General features: G+C 33.4%; 1 protein-coding gene across 1 annotated transcript in view; it reads left to right on the forward strand.

The window, feature by feature from the left end:
• Positions 1–4493, forward strand: part of LOC140442050 (cdc42 homolog) — a 177853-nt gene extending 173360 nt beyond the window's left edge. The window contains exon 3 of the mRNA XM_072533104.1: positions 454–4493. Within this exon, the coding sequence (XP_072389205.1) occupies positions 454–849 (396 nt within the window). The 3' untranslated portion in view covers positions 850–4493. The remainder of the gene's footprint in view (positions 1–453) is intronic.
• Positions 4494–19162: the final 14669 nt, after the last annotated feature.

The raw sequence follows: 19162 nt of genomic DNA on the forward strand, positions 1-19162 counted from the left end.
AATATTAAGTTAAATACCCATGAAAAAGGCAAAAAAAAACCTTTTTATTAAATTATTAATTTTCTATTTTATATTACTTAGCTTAAGTAGTTCACAGGGCCAAATCTATGGTTCAACTTAAGGTCTTGGTTTCAGTGTTTGAAAAAAATGTTAGTTGGATAATAACTTAGCTAAAAATATAACAAACTGGCGAAAACATGCTGAAATATCCGGAAAACCGGAGATTCTAAATCTTCTAAATCTAAATCTTCATTTTTTGTGATGTCGATCTCCTGGGGCAATTTTTACATTCTTATCCGGCTAAGCTCTTTAGCACGAAATATTTATCATATTTTTTTATTTGATTCGTGTTTTTTCATTAAGTTTTAGGGCACTATTTTAAACTGTTGTGTCTAAAAAAAACTGATTCTTTTATTGTAATATATAAAATTAATTACCATTTTTTTATTTTAGGATGAACTCGATCCACTTCGGCACTTATGCTACCCAGGCACCGACGTTTTTATGTTATGTTTCTCAATTGTTAAGCCTGAATCGTTCTTCTCCGCATGTTCTCGATGGGCCGAAGAACTCACCCGACAAGAAGCCGCCGTAGTCCTTGTTGGAACTCAAGCAGATCTCAAGGCTAATGTAGAAGTTCTAAATAGGCTTAGACTGTACGGTCAAAGGCCTGTCATGCAATCCGAAGCCAGAGGTTTAGCCGAAAGATTGAATGCGCCTTATATTGAAACATCAGCTCTAGCTTGTACCCAGTTGAAAGAAGCCTTTGATACTGCCATTGTGATAGCTTTGGATAGACAGAAACGAAAAACAAGACCTTGGAGGAAGCTACTGTGTTGTATCCCGTAATTTTCGTTTTTGAGGATGTAAATTTCGTTTTTGTATATAGTTTAAAAACATCTCAGAACGGTTATTCTTTTTGGAATTGATAAAACATAACCAAAATCTCCGATTATTAGTTAATTTAAAATATTTTAGCTATAATCTTTGGTAAGTTAGTCCAGAAATACATTTGTAAACTAGAACAAAATACGGTTACTAAACAAAATTCCGAAATTATTTATAAATGCGATTTTTCTAAATATACGTTTGCAATGATTTTTATCTAGGGCATAATTAAATTGATATTTTAATAGCATTTGGTCTTTAGATGATACGCATACAGCTCCGTAAAACAGCCAATAACTGTATATACTTCAATCACTTTCATCTACTTTCGTCTAATCGTAAGGTATATCTCTCGAAGAAAGAAAACACACTTCCAGCTCAACCAATTAAAAATGGTCCATATTTTTCTATGAAAAAAGCAAAAATCACATCGGGTCAACAGGTCATTCTTCAAATTGTCAGAAGAATGATTATGAAAACTATGATCAGAATAAAAGTAAATTTAAATTGTTATATACCGACACGATGTTAAGAATCCTAAATACGAAACAAAGAACAATATTAAGCCTTCTTGTCTTGGTTGGAAGGCAACCGTAAAAGTGTCTAATTTATTCGTTGTATAGCTGGAACAGGTATTTATATATATAACGAGTTTATTACAGCTGCCACCGTTTCTCGCAACCTAGCTTCCAACGCTTGCGATCGTTCCAGTCATCTACTTGTAGACCCCTATCTTCCATTGCATCTTTTACTTCTTGTCTCCACGATCTTCTTGGTCTTCCCTTTTTCTTGCGGTTGGTGGGGATCCACTATAACATTCTCTTTGGCCATCGTTGATCATTCATCCTTTCTACATGGCCATACCATTTCAGCCTTTTGCGTTCTATAGTTTCCAGGACGTCAATGTCTATGCCCATACGCTCTCTGATTTCAGTATTCCTTACTCTGTCTCTTCTAGTGAGTTGGCAACAACTTCTCCAATAATTAATTTCCATTGCTTTTATTTTGGATGCGTCATTTTTATTTATTACCCAAAGCTCTGAACCATATGTAGCAATGCTTTCTATGATACTTTTGTATATCCTAATTTTTGTGTTTCGGGTGATGTGGTTGTTCCAAAGTATACTATTCAGTTGACGTATTGCTGAATTTCCTTGACCAATTCTAGTAGCTATTTCTTTTGTATTCCGACCATTGTTTGTAATGTTTACACCGAGATATTTATAACTATCAGTATTTTGAATTTGTTTGCTTCCTAGTTCTAAGTGCTTTCCTTCACCTCCCACTACTACGTACTCTGTTTTTGATGGATTAATTGATAAGCCCCACTTAGTATATTCTTCATCTATTTTTCGTAACATGTAGTGGATATCATCTTGATCTTCTGCAAGTATTACTTGGTCATCAGCAAAATGCAAGCTGTACAGTGTATGGTCTCCAATTTTAACACCCATAGGTTCACATTTTCTTTTCCAAATATCCAAAACCCCCTCCAAATAAATCTCAAAGAGTGTAGGTGCAATGCAGCAGCCTTGGCGAAGTCCTTTGGTCACTTTTATCTTTTTTGTCACTTTTCGTCCAATCTTTATTACACTCGTCATATCATCGTACAACTCCCTTACAGCATTAATGTAAATCGGTGGAATATTCTTGTCTTCTAGCACCTGCCATAGCTTGGCTAATGGGACACTGTCATACGCTTTTTGAAGATCAATAAGTACCATTTGTGTCTTCATATTATGTTCCAAACGCTTTTCTATTGTTTGTTTTAGGCAGAACACATTGTCTATACAAGAACGACCAGTACGAAAGCCACTCTGATCTTCAGCGTCTTCCCAGCAATCTTCACTTCGGCTTTTAATTATCTTCCCGTAGACTCTACAGATTAAGTTAGTTACACTAAGCCCTCGGTAGTTCTTACAATCTTTTCTGTCGCCTTTATTTTTGTATAGATTGCTGATATATGCAGTTTTCCATTCTGGGGGTAGCTCTTCTCCTTTCAGGAATAAATTAAAAGTATAAGCCAATAGCTGAAATAGTTTGTCAGGGCCATATTTAATCAGTTCAATGGGTACTCCCCCCGGTCCTGGAGCCTTTCCATTTTTCATAGCGTTGGCGTGTTTTTTAATTTCTTCTGGTGTTATTTCAGTTTCTTCGCGGTAGGAAATATCATATTTTTGGTAGCCAATTTCTTGGAATTCTGTTCGATCTTCTGTCAGCATTTGTTCATAATATTCGACCCATAATTCTGGGGCTATTAGAGTTAACATACTGCATTCTTTTCTATCTGTTCTACTACCTCTAATTGTTTTCCAGGCTTCTTTACTTCTTGCTGTACCCATAAAATTTTCTACGTTATCGCAGGCTTTATTCCACATCTCATTTTTGGCTTTATTTACCTCTTTTTTTACTTCTTTGTTTAAGCTGTTGTACTGTTGTCGATAGTAAGGGTTCTTTGTTGCTAGCCATTTGTTATACATATTCTTCTTCTTCCCCACAAGATCTTCTATTTCTTTATTCCACCATTCATTTCTATTTTTTTTGCTATCCACTTCTCCAATAGCTTCCATTGCAGCTTTGTCAAGAGCTTTCATAATTTCGTTGTACGTATTAATTGGTGAGGAGTAAAGCGAGAGTAATAATTTTAGCGTGCCGCTAAAATTATTATGCCCTAAATAAATACCACAGGTATTTATTTAGGGCATAATAATTTTAGCGGCACGAGGTTTATGTGCAGAACAGAAATTTGTGCCCGTAAGAATCATTTGTTTGAAGATGAATGCAAGAATAAAACAAAAGAAAAAAATGAAGCCTACAGAAAGATGCTTACTCGACGAACTGGAACAACTGTAGAGAATTACCAAAGAAAGAACAGAAAAGAAAAGCGGGTACACAAAAGAAAAAAACGAAACCACCTCCGATAAAAGGAGGTGGCCACGATAACATAATAGCATTACAGCAGCTTATAAAAGAAATATGGACACAGAAATCCCTCCCCAATGATTGAAATATTGGAATACTTTACACTAAACATAAAATAGGAGATATCTTTAAATGCTCTAATTACAGAGGAATTACGCTTCTAAATGCAGCGTATACAATATTTTCCACAGTTGGTACTATGTCACCGTATGGCACCATATGCAGAACGGATAGTAGGAAAATACAAGGCTGGTTTCAGAGGTGGTCAATCAATAATTCATCAGATTGCAAACCTGAAACAAATTTTGGAAAAAACACTGGAATATGGCATTAATACTCCGGGTACTTATAGAATATACCAGGAACCTGATATCGTAAAACATATTAAGATAGAACGTCTGAGGTGTATAGGGCACGTAATGCGAATGGAACAAAATGACCCAACTAGAAAAACGCTCCTTGATAGACCCATTGGTCAGAGAAGAAGAGGAAGACCCAGAACAAGGTTCCGTGATAACATCGATGTTAATTCGATAACATCGAATGTAACAGGTGATGGAGAGAAATTCTTGAGGAGGCTAAGACCCAAGCAGGGTTGTAAAGCCGTAATGATGATGATGAATATTTGGCAAATAAAGCATTCCTGGAAGGAATTGAAAAAACTCTCGAAACAAGCCTGAAGTTGCACTGTCTCTGTGGATGATTTATGATCTGAAGTAATGATCTTCCAACATATTATTGTCAAAAGCGATTCTTAAAATTTTCAAGCTTATCTTATTTATTATCTTTTATTTTATTTTGAATCACTTCGATTTAATTCCGATAAAAACATTCATAATATTTCTCGTGCAAAATTCGTAACAATGCATTATAAAAAAACATTATTATATACTGTTACACGGGTATATTAGTAACAATGTTTAGTGTAAATGATATACACTGAAAGCAAATGTATTAACTAAACCTGTAATGTAATTTCATCGCAGTACTACTTAATTTAAAAACAATGGCTTTCCTGTCTACTAAGGAAGTACGCACAAACAGTATTAATTTCACTAGCTTCAGCGTGATAAATAAAAATGGCAAGTATTGTATGAAAACATTTTATTTACTTAGTGACCATATTTTGTTCGATTTACGGAATGCCGTGTTATTTATTTTTAAAACGTAAATAATGCTATAGCAATTATAGGCTGTAAAATAATTGTAGTCTCTCTTAATTTTTAGTTTTTAGTATCTGACTGAAATCCTTCCATGTATTGTGTTATTTATTGTAAGAAATTTGACTGTGCTCATCTAAATAATAATATAATAGAATATACAGTTCGTCGAAATGGCGAGGTTTGTAAACAACTATTTTATGAAATTGGCGGTTACTTGATGTAAATTCGTGTTTAATATGTAACATAAACAAGACACTGTTTTTAATTTTCAAAGAATACATGAGTCAGATTGACATATTAGCTTCTTCAGAAGAATGATAAATTTAAACGGACGATTTATACGCTAAACATTAATACTTAAAAAAAGAGAATTTTTACACTATAAGTACACTTCGCGTCCTATAAAACTACTTTTACTCCAGTCTATCTGGAAAAAAATCGTTAATTTCACGTAAAAATCTTATACAGATATTTAAAAGTTATAAAAGGTATATGAGGGGTATGTACAGCGTTCTTAGTCCCATTGCTGGATGTATAAGTTGTGTTCGCGGAGACAGTCCCTGACTAGTTTTGGATAAATTTCGGACCGATTTGAGATTAATGTTGTGCGCTGGCGCGATTAGTTACTAGTTTTCAACAGTCAATTCTCCGCGAACGATTTCCGGACGTTTCTGATTGTTTCTAACCCCAAAACATCAACAGATTGTTTTGTTTATATGTACAAGGAGGAACACAGAAGTGTGACAAAATTTTATATTAAAGACGATATTGCAAAAATGCGTAAGTAAAAAATAGGGTACTAGCAAAGAATATATATATTCTTTGGTACTAGTGTAGTAGTAAGACAGAACGATGTCTATGGAGATGAAATTTATATCAATGACCCTGAACGTCCAGAATTTCTTCTAAATCCTCATCGCTGGATGTAAAATGATCGCTCATCTGTAAATAACAATAATTCCTTAATACCCATAAATGTGTTTACTGTTTTTAGTTCCATATTTATAATGTAATAAAATATACTTTCTTTTTAATCTTATTTATTTATATCGCTAAAAAGATGGAAGTTTTAGTTACATTTATTTAAAGATAAAGAACGTAAAGATTTTATTGTCATATCTTAACAAAATAAATAATTGGTTAGCTAGTATTAACCAATTCAATTAACACTAACGATTGACCAAAAAAAATCTGACAATTTACAGTTTCTATAGCGCTTGCGCTAACTAAAAATCCACACTTTAATCCATGAACCAAATGGACTGATCATGAACCAGTTAGAAACACTCCGCTAACATCGAACTCTTTGTCAAAGTCCCGGATTTTTAACACCGCGAACGTTTGAAAGCAGAACTGCGCATGCGAATCAGTCAGAAACCAGTCAGAGACTATCTCCGCGAACAAAACTATAATTTCCATCGTTTTATGTTCTTAGCTATCAGCTTCCAATCTCTGATTCCCATCTCTCTGACATCTCCCATCACTACATCTCTCCATTTCTTCCTTGGTCTTCCTCTCTTTTTTTGCCCTCAGGTACTCTCCAAGCAATATTCTTGACTAGTCTATTACCTTGCATTCTTTCTAGATATCCGAGCCATCCTGGTCTACGTTTTTTCACCACTTTTGTTATTGTAGGGTTAGCATACAAATGGTACACTTCTGCATTAGTTGTTCGTCTTCTCCATTCTCCTCTACTACTTTTCCACCAAACATTCTGCGAAGTATATTTCTTTCCCATGCTTCCAATCTGTTCTGTATGGTTTTGTTCATAGTCCATCTCTCGGCAGCGTATAGCATTGTGGGTCTAATTATAGTTTTGTATACTCTTATTTTTGTATTGCGAGATATATCTTTGGCCTTAATTATTTTGCTCATGGCTCCAGCATACGTGTTGCTCTTGGTCAATCTCATGTTGATTTCAGTTTCTTCCTTACATGTCTGATGAATAAGAGTAGCTTAGTACATATATTCATCCACCTTCTCGAATTCTACAACTGATTTATACTTTACCTCCAATTTATGTACTTCGATTTATTAATATTAACTTTCAGTTCCATTTTAGAGCTTTCCCGAATCAGTATTTTTGCTATATTTGCCAGTTCTTTTACATTTCTTGCAATGAGAACCACATGATCAGCATATGCTAAGCATTGGTGCTCCTTGTATAAAATAGTGCCGGACCTATTTATCCCACTAACCCTCACAATTTTTTTTAGAACTATATTGAATAGCAATGTAGACAGGTTTGCTTTAACCCCCTGTTATGTTTATATATATATCTTCTCTTCCGACCTTTGCATGGAGTCGCCTATAATAATTTTAATATCTTATCTGGACATTTCGTCAGACAATGACTATAATTCTTCTTTTCCTTTTTCTTCTGTTGGAGCATGTATATTTATCAGCGATATCATGTTCTCTTTTCTTTTGACTCTAATTCTGTCAGATTTTGCTAAGAATCGTTTTAGCTGCTTCACTTCTTTATGTACCAGAAAACCCATTGCAAAATTCTTATTATTGTCTCCACTTGTATAAAACGTGTATCGACTAATCTTTTCAATGTTGTTTCCAGTCAAATGTGTTTCTACTATTGCTATGATATGTATTTTATATTTTTTAAGTTCTTCTATAAGGTCAATTAATGCTCCCTCCTCGTATACTCCGCTAATAAAACGCTGTGATTTTAAGAATAAAATGCTATTTTGGTTCATATTGGTCATAAAAGGTTCTGTTGTTTTTTAAGTGAATTTTTTGACCAGTTTTTGATTGAGTTTACATATAAGCGTATGTATAAGAAGTCTGCTCTTTTTTAAATTGTTTCTATTAAAGAATTTAAAGTTTGTTCAATTATTAAATTGCGAGAAATTTTTGTTGTATGAAATCTGACTATAAAAATTACTTTATAGTGATAGAAGTTATTTTTAATACTATTTTAAGTTAGTAGACTCATTCATCCATTTGCTGTTTTTTCTTTGTTTTCGTAATTCGTTGTAAACAATTTGAAAAATGGTAATTTTTATTTCAATTTTACTATTCAAAATTGTTTTTCTTTAAACAGTTTAAATCTATTATAGTATTATGGAGAGCCAGTCAATTAATATTTTTATGTAAACAGTTACTTCCATTTTGTGATAAAAAAATTATTAGCAGCAATCTTTGAATTAATGTAAAAATATCATTGTTTTAAAATTGTTTTATACTACTTAATCAATCAGCTGACTAAAGACCACACTGACTAATTTAAAGAAAACAATGAATCAGGTCGGAGTGTTTATATTTCACACGAACAGAATCCTTGAGGTGATAATAGAACAAAAACATGTGCTGGTTTAATTACTTCATAAAATTGAAATATTTTTAAATCCCGAACATTTTTACAACTATTTATAACAATAAGGCTAATTCAGGCAGTGATTACTATTAGTTTTATTGGTAATTTTGAAACTAAAAGTATAGTCTAGACTGTTATTGCTGATCTCATAGTCTTCTTCCTTTACCATGTCCAAATATTAAACATTATACATATAATCATATATCATAAGTGGATATCTTGTGATTCTACTCTTGGAGGTTTTATAGCTAGAAAGTTCTTGTTCGGCTTTTTTTTGGTCATAAGACCTTTGTACCAAACCCTGTTTGTTTTCATTAAACTCCTATGGCCTCAACGAAAGCCAACAGTTTCCTCATTAGTAGTTTAAGGATCTTTTGTGGTTCAATCCACAGTTGGCCAGTGAATTTCTGCCTTATATCATCTTGTTTTTTTTTTGTTTGTTGTTTGTTGAGGTTTATCAAATTTTCCGAGAGTTTTTATCAATATTTTTGATTATTTTCTTAGTCTTCTTAATTTGGATTTGTTCTTGAGTGACTCTTCTCAATTCTTTTGATGATTCCTTTTTAGTCACTTTTACACGTCGTGTCTTGCTGCATCTTTAGTTATAACGCCCAATGGTTCTGGGCCTACAAAGGTTTCTTTCGAGCCCTTTTTTGCCAACAAATCTGCTCGTTTATTCACATTTTCACATGCACCCCTTCGTGACCCTGTATCCATATTAAAGACACTTTATTGTCCTTTGCCAGGTTGTTGAGAAGATCTTTGCAGTTCCTAACCAGTTTTGACATGTTGAATAGATTCTTTATGGATAGACTAGCCACTTGGGTATCTGTATAAATGTTGATTTTCTTTGCTTTTGAGATCTCCATTCAGGATATTATCAATGCAGGTCACCAAAGCAAAAATTTCAACGAACACAGTTGTTTGTATTTGTTTATCGTATGGCATACAATAAGAACACATAATTAAAAATCAGTTTAAAACGTTGCATGGAGTATTACAAACGAACATGTAATGTATTATTAATACATAATGTAAAACGTTTCATTCATTCAGTAACTCATCAAAAACTCCAGGGAATCGCCTTCGGGGGCATTCTTCAACAGTGTGACGGACGGTCTGTCGTTGCGCACCACAGTCACACTTAGGAGTAAGGGCTTTTCCCCATCTATATAAGCTGTCAGCACCTCTACCGCTGCTTGTTCTTATTCTGTTTAGCATTTTCCATGTATTGCGGGTTAGTTCAAAACCTGGCGGTTTCTGATCGATACACACCATTTGGTGTGCTTCCTGTGGTGAGTCGCTCTCCCATTGTCTTCTCCAAGCATTGGTGAGGTTAAAATGTTCCTGATGTAAGGAGTTGGCTCTTAATAATGGAGGATATCTGGAGCGCAGTCTGTTTATTTATATATCAAGCTTATCATGGTGGATTGGTAGTTGATGGTTAGTATACCAAAATTTCATAATTTTAAGTTAATCCCTTTCAAAAATAAGACTCGTTGGCAAACTCTTTTGCAACCCTGTCTAAACAGTTACAATGTTTGTTTTTTCATGATAAACCTTCGAAAGATTTTAAAGCAATGGTATTTTTTATTAACATCTTGTAGAAAATTTATTGTAATTGTTATTATAGACTCGAGAACATCATGCTGATATTTTAAAACCGGTAACTGTGTAAGTCTCTAACTAAATACATAAGAAAGATCAATAAAACTCTGGATACCAATACCGAAATAAAGTATTTCTGTATTATTTTTATTTGTAATAAAATATCAGTAATGTTTTATATACTCTTTTATACATAATGTAATTTTTAAATATTTCTTAATAAATATTTAAAATAAGCGTTTTTTTTTTTAATTTTTAATCTTATCTAAAAAACAATTCTTTTTTAAAATTTTTGTATGTAGGTGTGACGTATCTTGTGTTCTAGAGTAATTAAATTATATTCAAAATAACATGAAACTAATGAAGTGGTTGACGCCACTTAATAATATTAAACCGTTATCTTTAAAAATATCTGTTTTTAAATGTTTTCTATATACCTTATGTGCATAGTGCATATGATAATGAAATTCATAATTTTACTCCATAAACTCCAAGCAAAACGAATAAAAACGAAGATATTGTGATAGTAATGAGAACTTTAAAACTAAGGTTGAAAAAAGAAAAGTCGATGGATGTGTTGGAGAATTTGTAGGTACTAGCCAAGAGAAATGAAAGAGGTGATGATAGGCTTGTAGATTTCTGTCAAAATGAATATTTGGTTATTATGAATCATGATCATATAACGGGGGTCCTACGGCGATTGCCGCTTCCCGCATTTCAGCCTCCATATTTTCCTATCTCTCCAATCTCCCTCTTCTAAGCCTCTAGATTGCATTGTTTTTGTAATTTGTCTTCTCCAGGAATTTGGTGGTCTTCCCCTTTTCCTTCTTTCTGGCGGAACATACATTAAGGCTTTCTTTGGCCACCGCTCCTCCTCCATTCTCATCACGTGACCATACCATTGTAATTGCCTTCCTTGTATTCTATCTGAAAGAGTATCTCTAATTCCTGTACGGTTTCGTATTTCCTCATTCCTGATTCTTTCCATTCTCGATACTCGACATGACCTTCTAAGATAATCCATTTCCACAACGTCTACTTTATCTCGTTCATTCTTTGTCATCGTCCAACATTCGGCACCATATGTGGTAATTGGTTCTACAATTGCTCTGTATACGCGAAGTTTGGTATGCATCTTTATTTTATTAGACCACAGTAATGAATTCAGTATTCGGATGCATTTTTTCCCTTGGGTTATTCGGTTTTGTACATCTATCTTAACTCTGCCATCTGCTGATATGATGCTTCCTAGGTATTTAGACTGGTTGCAGCCTTTTATGACTGCGTTTTCAAGCCTCAGATCTGTGGTATTTCCTCCAATTTTTAAATATTCTGTTTTGCTTATATTTACAGTAAACCCCCATTTGGCATATTCCTCAAATAATTTTCGATTTATATAATTTATTTCTTCCTCATCGGTTGCAACCACCACCTGATCATCTGCAAACAACAATGTATACAGAGTTTCTTGTCCCACTTCGATGCCCATAAATCTACATTTATTTCTCCAATTCCTCAATGCTTCTTGGACGTATATTTTAAAGAGTGTCGGTGACAAACAGCATCCTTGCTTTAGGCCTTTAGTGACTTTAAATTCATTTGAGTTTCTGGTTCCAATTTTTACACAACTAACTGCATTTTCGTACAATTTATATATCGCTCGGATATACGTCGAATCCAATCCGGACCTTTTGAGGATCTCAAACATTTTCTTTAACGGGACACTATCATATGCTTTCTCAAGGTCTATAAATACCAAATGGGTCTCTCTACTTCTTTCGACACGCTTTTCAATTATTTGTCGTAGGATAAATATATTATCAAGGCAGGATCTCCTGGTACGAAAGCCGCTTTGTTCTTCAATATCTTGTATCTGTCTTTCAACCCTCTTCTTTAATATTCTGCCGTACAACCGGCCCACAGAGCTCGTCACACTAATACCTCTATAATTGGAACAGTCTCTTTTATTCCCTCTCTTATAAATGGAGCTTATATAAGATTTATTCCAATCTTTAGGAATTTCCTGGTCTCCACACATACATTTATTGAAAAGGTCTACTATTAATTCTAAAAGTGCAGTCGGCCCATATTTAACTAGCTCTATGGGAATGTCTCCAGGCCCTGCGGCTTTTCCGTTTTTAACCTCTTTTAAGGTTTCCGTCAATTCAGATAATGTTATTATAGGGATTTCCTGCCTTTCGTCTCTGTTGTCTATTAATTCCCTTATCTTTTCCCATCTGTACTCTACTCTATCCTCTTTCAGCAGTTTCGTATAATATTCTTCCCATTCATTTAACTTTATGAGAGAAATGTTGTCTTCATTTTTCTAATTTTTCCTAAACTGTTTTAATGTTTTCCAAGCTTGCGCCACTTTTGTTCCACCCATAAATCTGTCCAGTTCATCACACTTAGCCTCCGAGTTCATATTTTTCGCCTTATCCACGTCTTTTTTAACTTCTCTATTCCATTTAGCGTACATTTCTCTGTCTTGAGGATCTTTGGATTGAAGCCATATGTGATATGCTTGTTTTTTCTTGAGAACCTTCTCTTCTAGTTCCGTTGACAACCATTCAGGTTTTCCTTTTTTCCGATTTTCAACTTTTCCCAGTGCTTCATTTGCCGCTTCATGAATATATTTTTTAATTACCTCATACAGACTTTCAGGGTCTAAGACCTTTGTTTCTATATTTTTTATTTTCTGAGCTATTCTAATTTTATATAAGAACTTTGTCGAATCTTGTTTAAAGCTTTCCAGGTTATATTTGATGTTTTCTATGGTTGTTCCTATGTCTGTTACTTCATCATATTTGTGACTTGATTGTTCTCTCTTAAATGTCACCATTACTTTTGCAATAATCATATGGTGGTCACTTCCACATTCTGGCCCTCTAAACACCTTCACGTCCTTCGTTTTTAGTTTAGAATCTTTACGATGAATGAAATAGTCAATTATTGATTTTAAATTCCTGGTAGGCTGCGTCCATGTATTATGAATACAATATTCAAATTACCCGACGGAAGTTTATATAACTGCAAGTATGAGTGAAAAAAACTAAAATTCTACAAAATAAACGAACTAATGACGTTAAGAAATAACATTACAACATACAAAAAGCACTGCTAATGACAGGAATATAAAGTCAACAGCTAGAATTGATAAATAAAAAACAGAAGTGGATAACATCAAAAATTTTAAAACTAATGGAAGAGATGAGAAATATGGGAAAAAACAAATTATAATATAAAAAAACTACAAAGACAATTAAGAGTAAATATTCTTTGTTTCGTTCCCCTCCTATTGGAGATTAGATATCATCAAGGGTATTCGAACTTTGTTTAAAGCTATTCTAAATAGTCAGTTTGTGGTGCAACCAAACCACTGATTTTCCATCCAGGACAGTCTTCTGCGGCCCGAATTCGTTCGTCCATCAATCTTTCCCAGCAGTTTTCTCTTTTTTATTACTTTAGGAAAGACAGGATGATGGGAACAGGTTTCTATGTTAACTAGAATGTGCTTAGTACCAATGAAAGGAAAAAAAGAATATAAGTAAAATTAACATACTCACGCCATCCGAGAAAAAAGTTAATAAAACAAAAGACGGATCTATGAGCATTTGACGGATCAGTATGATCATCTACCAAAACATAATATAAAAATAGTTAAATATTAAGCATATTGCAATGCAAAAGTGATAAAAGAAGCTATGTATAACGTAGCAGCTGAAATACATAGCCAGCATGAAATGACAAATGATAATAGCCAAAGACTAATTGATCACATCTTGGTGGAAATAAACCTCATGAAATATATAAGAAGTATGAGAGGAGCCGAAATGGATCCGGAACATTTTCTGGTTAGAGCTATATGTGGAATGTTGCAAAAAGATAAAAAAAACAAATCCAAAGCAGAAAACTCAATGTGATATAGAAAAACTAAACGAAGTAGAAATGAAAAGAAAATATATCGATGTAACAAATAAAGGGCAATTATCTCAGAAAGACGAAGAGAAACTAGGAATAGAAAATTAAGCAGGGGTGGCAAAGTGCAAGAGAGGCGACAACTATAGCAAATAATAAAATTATTTCACAAAGGGGCAAAATAAGGGCAAGAAAGAATTGATTTGATGAATAATGTCATAGCAAAGATTCAGATAATTGGCACTAGCAAATAACAATGATGGTATGAACCAAAGTTACAAAGACCAGAGAAAAATAAAGAGAAGTGAGAAGTTAGTCGAGGCTATCGTTTATTTTAAAATAGACTGAACGAATTACCATTCATACATGAAAAAAAATATGGAACATTGACGAATGAAAAAGAATCGGTAAAGGTTATATGGGAGAGACATTCTAGTGAACTACTGAATGGGTAAAATACAGAGGAAAATAAACATTTCCTTATAAAGAATGATGATTTAATAATATGAGAGATTAAAAGTATAATCAAAAATAACAAAAGACCGGGAGAAAATAAAATTGCTAGAGAAATGCTAAAGAATGGAGAGGAAAAACTACTACAAAAAAGGATATATAGCTTTATCAAGAGGATATGGGAATAGCAAAATATGCACAAAGATTCTACTAAAGCTTTGTTATGCCCCATATACAAAAAGGAGGTTAGATTGGCATGTGAAAATTACAGAGGTATTGCTCTGTTGGATACTTAGTACAAGGTATTAGCCAGCATGCTAACAGAGAGACTGAACAGATTCGCTGAAGAAACTAGGAAAATGTCAGGCCTGATTTAGAATTAATAGATTAGTGACAAATCAGATTTTTACACTAAAAGAAATATATACTACCTGATATGAACATAAGCTAACCGTTCATACATTGTTCGTAGATTTTAAACAAGCCTATAATAGGATAAAAAAGGAATAAAATGTATGAAGCATTGAGCTCCTTGGCCATAATCTCAAAACTGGTTAGGTTAGTAAGTATGACTCTGAATCAACAGGAAATCATGTCATATAAAGGGGATTCCCATTGGATGAATTAATAGTAATCAGGCGCCTTAGACGTTAGAATAGCCGAGTTAGAACGAGCGGATCCATCTTCAGCAATAAACATCAACGTCTGGACTTCGCTGATGATCTTACTATTCTAACGAAAATAAGATAAGAAGTAAGAAATGTTATAAACAGATTAGAAACGGAGGCAAAATATTTTGACTCTAAAAATAAACCAGGAAAAGTCAAAGTACTCGAAAATACAGAGCAAAAAGAAGAGGGATAGTTTACTTTTATATCTAATGAATCAAGACTGGGGTTAATATAGACGATAAAGGCCATGAAGAATGAGAACTGAATGCCAGATTGGCAAAGGGAAATCCAAATATGTATCAAGAAAAATAAAGTTAAGGATATATAAAATGTTAATAAGGCTCACGCCCACGTATGACGTATAGTAGTGAAGTATGGACAATAAAAAAGCAAATAAAGAGAATTTGGAAAGATGAGAAAGGAACAACTCAGAGCTATTTTAAAAGGTAAAAACACGATAGAAGGTTGGATATACCGAACAAACAGGGAGCTGGAGGAACTATATAACGAACCAAGCATCAATCGCTTCATAAAGGCACAGATAGTGAGATGGATGGGGCGCGTGATGCGAAGATGCCACATATGATCCTAAAAAGGGGCCCGATCACGAAAATAAGGAAAGGACGACTCAGACCGAGAGGCTTTGATAGGAAGGTTTCAGAAAAAAAAGGCATTAATACTTGGGAAGAGAGAGAAACAAACAAGGATGAATGGAGGAGAATAGTAAGTTCTAGTTCTAGAGAATAGTTCTAGTAAAAGTTGCTCACAACTTTGACAAAACATTGACAACAAAGTCAATGTTTACAAATAAGAAATTGAGTATGGTATCAGATTGAAGTTCGTTGAATGTTATGTATGGGAGCAGCTGCTATATGGGGTAGAAGCTTATACGTTGAAAGCTTAATCCGTAAAAAAATTTAAGTTCTTTTTCTATACATAACATGAGTAATCTCTCAAGAATAGTTGCTATCCATTTTCCTTATATTACCAAAAACAGCACGTACCTACAACAGAATTAGAAAACTATCTTTGCTAATCCACAAAAATATTCCTGGAAATAAAACATGAAAGACATATAAAAAATTGCAGGAAGATACAGATGATATCCAGTTCAGATTAAAAAAGCAACTGTGAATATATGAATATGGGAGCTTTATAATATCTATATTCATTGTTAGTAATATTCTAATACCTATTGCAGTCACACTATTATCCTAATACGCTAATCAGCTTAAGTCACTAACTTCCTAATGTCCTAATCAGCTTAAGATGGAATACTGGTAGTTCTGTTATGACATTGTGAAGTCACACTCAACTTCTAATACGGTGATTGGCTTGGGTCACTAATTGCCTTATATGGTCACGAGCAGTTCGGTGATGATACATAAACACAGCGGAACGAGAGATAATAATTTGGTGTGATTTAATTATGACCATTGTGAACGAGTTTGATTTAATTTAATAAAATAGCTATATTTACGTAAATACGTGTTTTAACTATTTTAATAGACGATACTATTTTAATAGAAGATACTATTTTAATAGACGATACTATGCGTCTATAAGCATTTTTGCTATTTATGGTAGTGCCATCTATGTGTCAGTATAACGAAGTTAAGTTTTAATTGTTATTGCAACACAGCTGTTGTTTGGAAAAACTTCTATTATGTACTATGAAACTTGTTATAAAAACTTTTACTAACCTTCTTACACTGTATTTTATAAACCAATGATCCAATTTTACTTAACTTTTCACAGCTATAAGGTCTGGCATTATCTAAAACATTTTGTATTTTGTTCAGAGCTGCGCCATCTATATTCCAAATGTACAAATGAACATATTTACCTGCCACCATGCGGCCTTCTCCACAATATCAATATTGCCATCAACTTTTCATCATTTTCTGTTTTTCGGTTATTCTGATTATCGTAAATTACACATAATATTTATAACTATTAAATCGTTTTTAATTTATTTCATTTTCAAAAATTTAACACTTCAATTATTTTATCTTTATACTGTGCCATTAAAATACGTATTCTGGATAACTAATACCATGTTTGTTTAATGTTTAGTATTTTCCTCCTTTTTATCCAGATTTTTCAAAGTATTTATATTGTAATAAAAAGGTATCTCTATGAATACTATTATACAAGTATTTTATACAATAATGATTGTATTTAATATATGTGTAAAACGCTACGTTTTATCAAAAGACGAATAGTGTTAAAATATCTAAAATACAAACAATAATCACGGATAGGTAATAAACCTTTAATAAACGAACATTAGTAATATTGGTTGCCTATACTTGTGAAAGTTTGAAACGTTTTTACAGTAAACTGTAATAGTAAACTACCATCTACTGTAGAGTCTACTGTACAGTAAACTACCATCGACATTGGAAGCTCCCTTCAAACAGCGATACATCGCTTGACCAACTAGATTATAAATATTTTGGTGTGATGACGCCACTTGTAGGTAAAGTAACGCAGCTGAAAATGTTTAGTTATTTATGTATTCATTTATATAAATCAACGTTTATATTTTATATCAATAAAAAGTCGAATGTATATCTTTATATTCAGCGTAAGCACTTCATTAACGATTAAAAAACAATGTTTTAAAATGAAATATGCCCAAAATACTTATCTTCTTCTTCTTCTAATGGCGCTACAACCCTTTGTGAGTCTTGGCCTGCTTAACCAATGTTCTTTCTTCCATTCTGCCTTGTCAGATACTTTCCTTCGCCACTGCCTGATGTTCATGGTTTTAAGATCCCTCCGTACGTCGTCTACGTCCAAAATACTTATCAGGAAATGATAAAATAAGGTTTTAACTTGAATTTAATTTTGCGTTTTTCTCAGTTTTAAATTATTTATAACTCGAAAAGGATCAAGCTTACAGAAAAACTGCAAGAGATGTATTTTGTTCATAATGACCCGAAAAATTGTCTTGTCTTGGACGAAAAAAATTATTTGTTCAATTTGTTTAAAAAAAAAAAAAAAATTAACAATCTTTCGTCTTTTATTGACCCTTATTTTGGGATATCTCATTAAAGTGATTATACAAAAAAATCTCATGGGAATATTTTTCCGAGCAAATCTAAGTTTTTCGCCTTGTCTATGGTTCTAAAACTTATTTTTGCGGTATGTTTTGCACTAAACATTTTATACATGAGAATAAATCACAATGAATCGTACTAAAAATTGCATTATTTTGCTTTTGTCGTCTCGATTTCTAATACAGAAATAATTAATACAGAAATAGTATTTAGGGAAGTTGATGCTGCTCTCTTCGTTCGTTCTGCCAATGGAATATTATCTTCTTCAGAAGAGGAGTCCCGTTGGGATTTATTTATTTCTTGGGATTTATAAAAATATTTCCATCTATAGGCCAAATGCCACTAGCACGAAAAGCGTTCTGTGCATTTCTCACTGTTGCAGCAAACTCATAAGCCCTTCCAATTATCCCAGAAACCTTAAACATTGATACAGTGCGACCCACGTTATTCCGCCAATAGTTTTGAAGGCATTGCCCATTAACATTTTAAAAGGCTCTAAAGAATCCAACATGCAACGGTTGAAGTCTATGTGTGGTGTGACTTGGCAACTGCAATAACCTATTTCCATTATCCCTGGCAATTTGTAGAGCTTTTAGGTTTTTACTGTGGGTGCTATGGCCTGCCGTAACGATAATTCTTTATGTCTTGATATGAAGCTATAATACCACTTTTTGCTTTTCATACGTTTATCTTTGTTGAAATTGTTTCTTGTTGCCAATTGAAATGCCATTACGCGGACGTCTCGTATGTCCATCCCGAACATTCACTCTTCGAAAATCAAAATATGCTTAGCCAATTCTGCTTCAACTTCTTCATTAAATACAGTAAACCTGACCATTTTTTGAATTGCATTATTTGCCCGTTTGTTTTTCTCTTTGAGATGTCTTTTAATGAAGCTTTAGGAACTTTAAACAACCTTGCACATTCATTAAGCCCATTACGAAAAGCGGAAATAGCATTGCTGTGCTCCACTTGCCGTATTTACCACGTAATGATATTTTGAAATCAAAAATAAATCTATCCGGAACTAAATGGGACTGGTTTAATTTACAATACGGTTGCCTAAATTGGACAAGTCAACTGCTGGTTCAATTTAGGAAACCTTGTTCTAAAGCTAAACAATATCAAATTTCACCCACAACG

The sequence above is a fragment of the Diabrotica undecimpunctata genome, chromosome 5 (assembly GCF_040954645.1).
Source record: "Diabrotica undecimpunctata isolate CICGRU chromosome 5, icDiaUnde3, whole genome shotgun sequence".
NCBI lineage: Eukaryota > Metazoa > Arthropoda > Insecta > Coleoptera > Chrysomelidae > Diabrotica > Diabrotica undecimpunctata.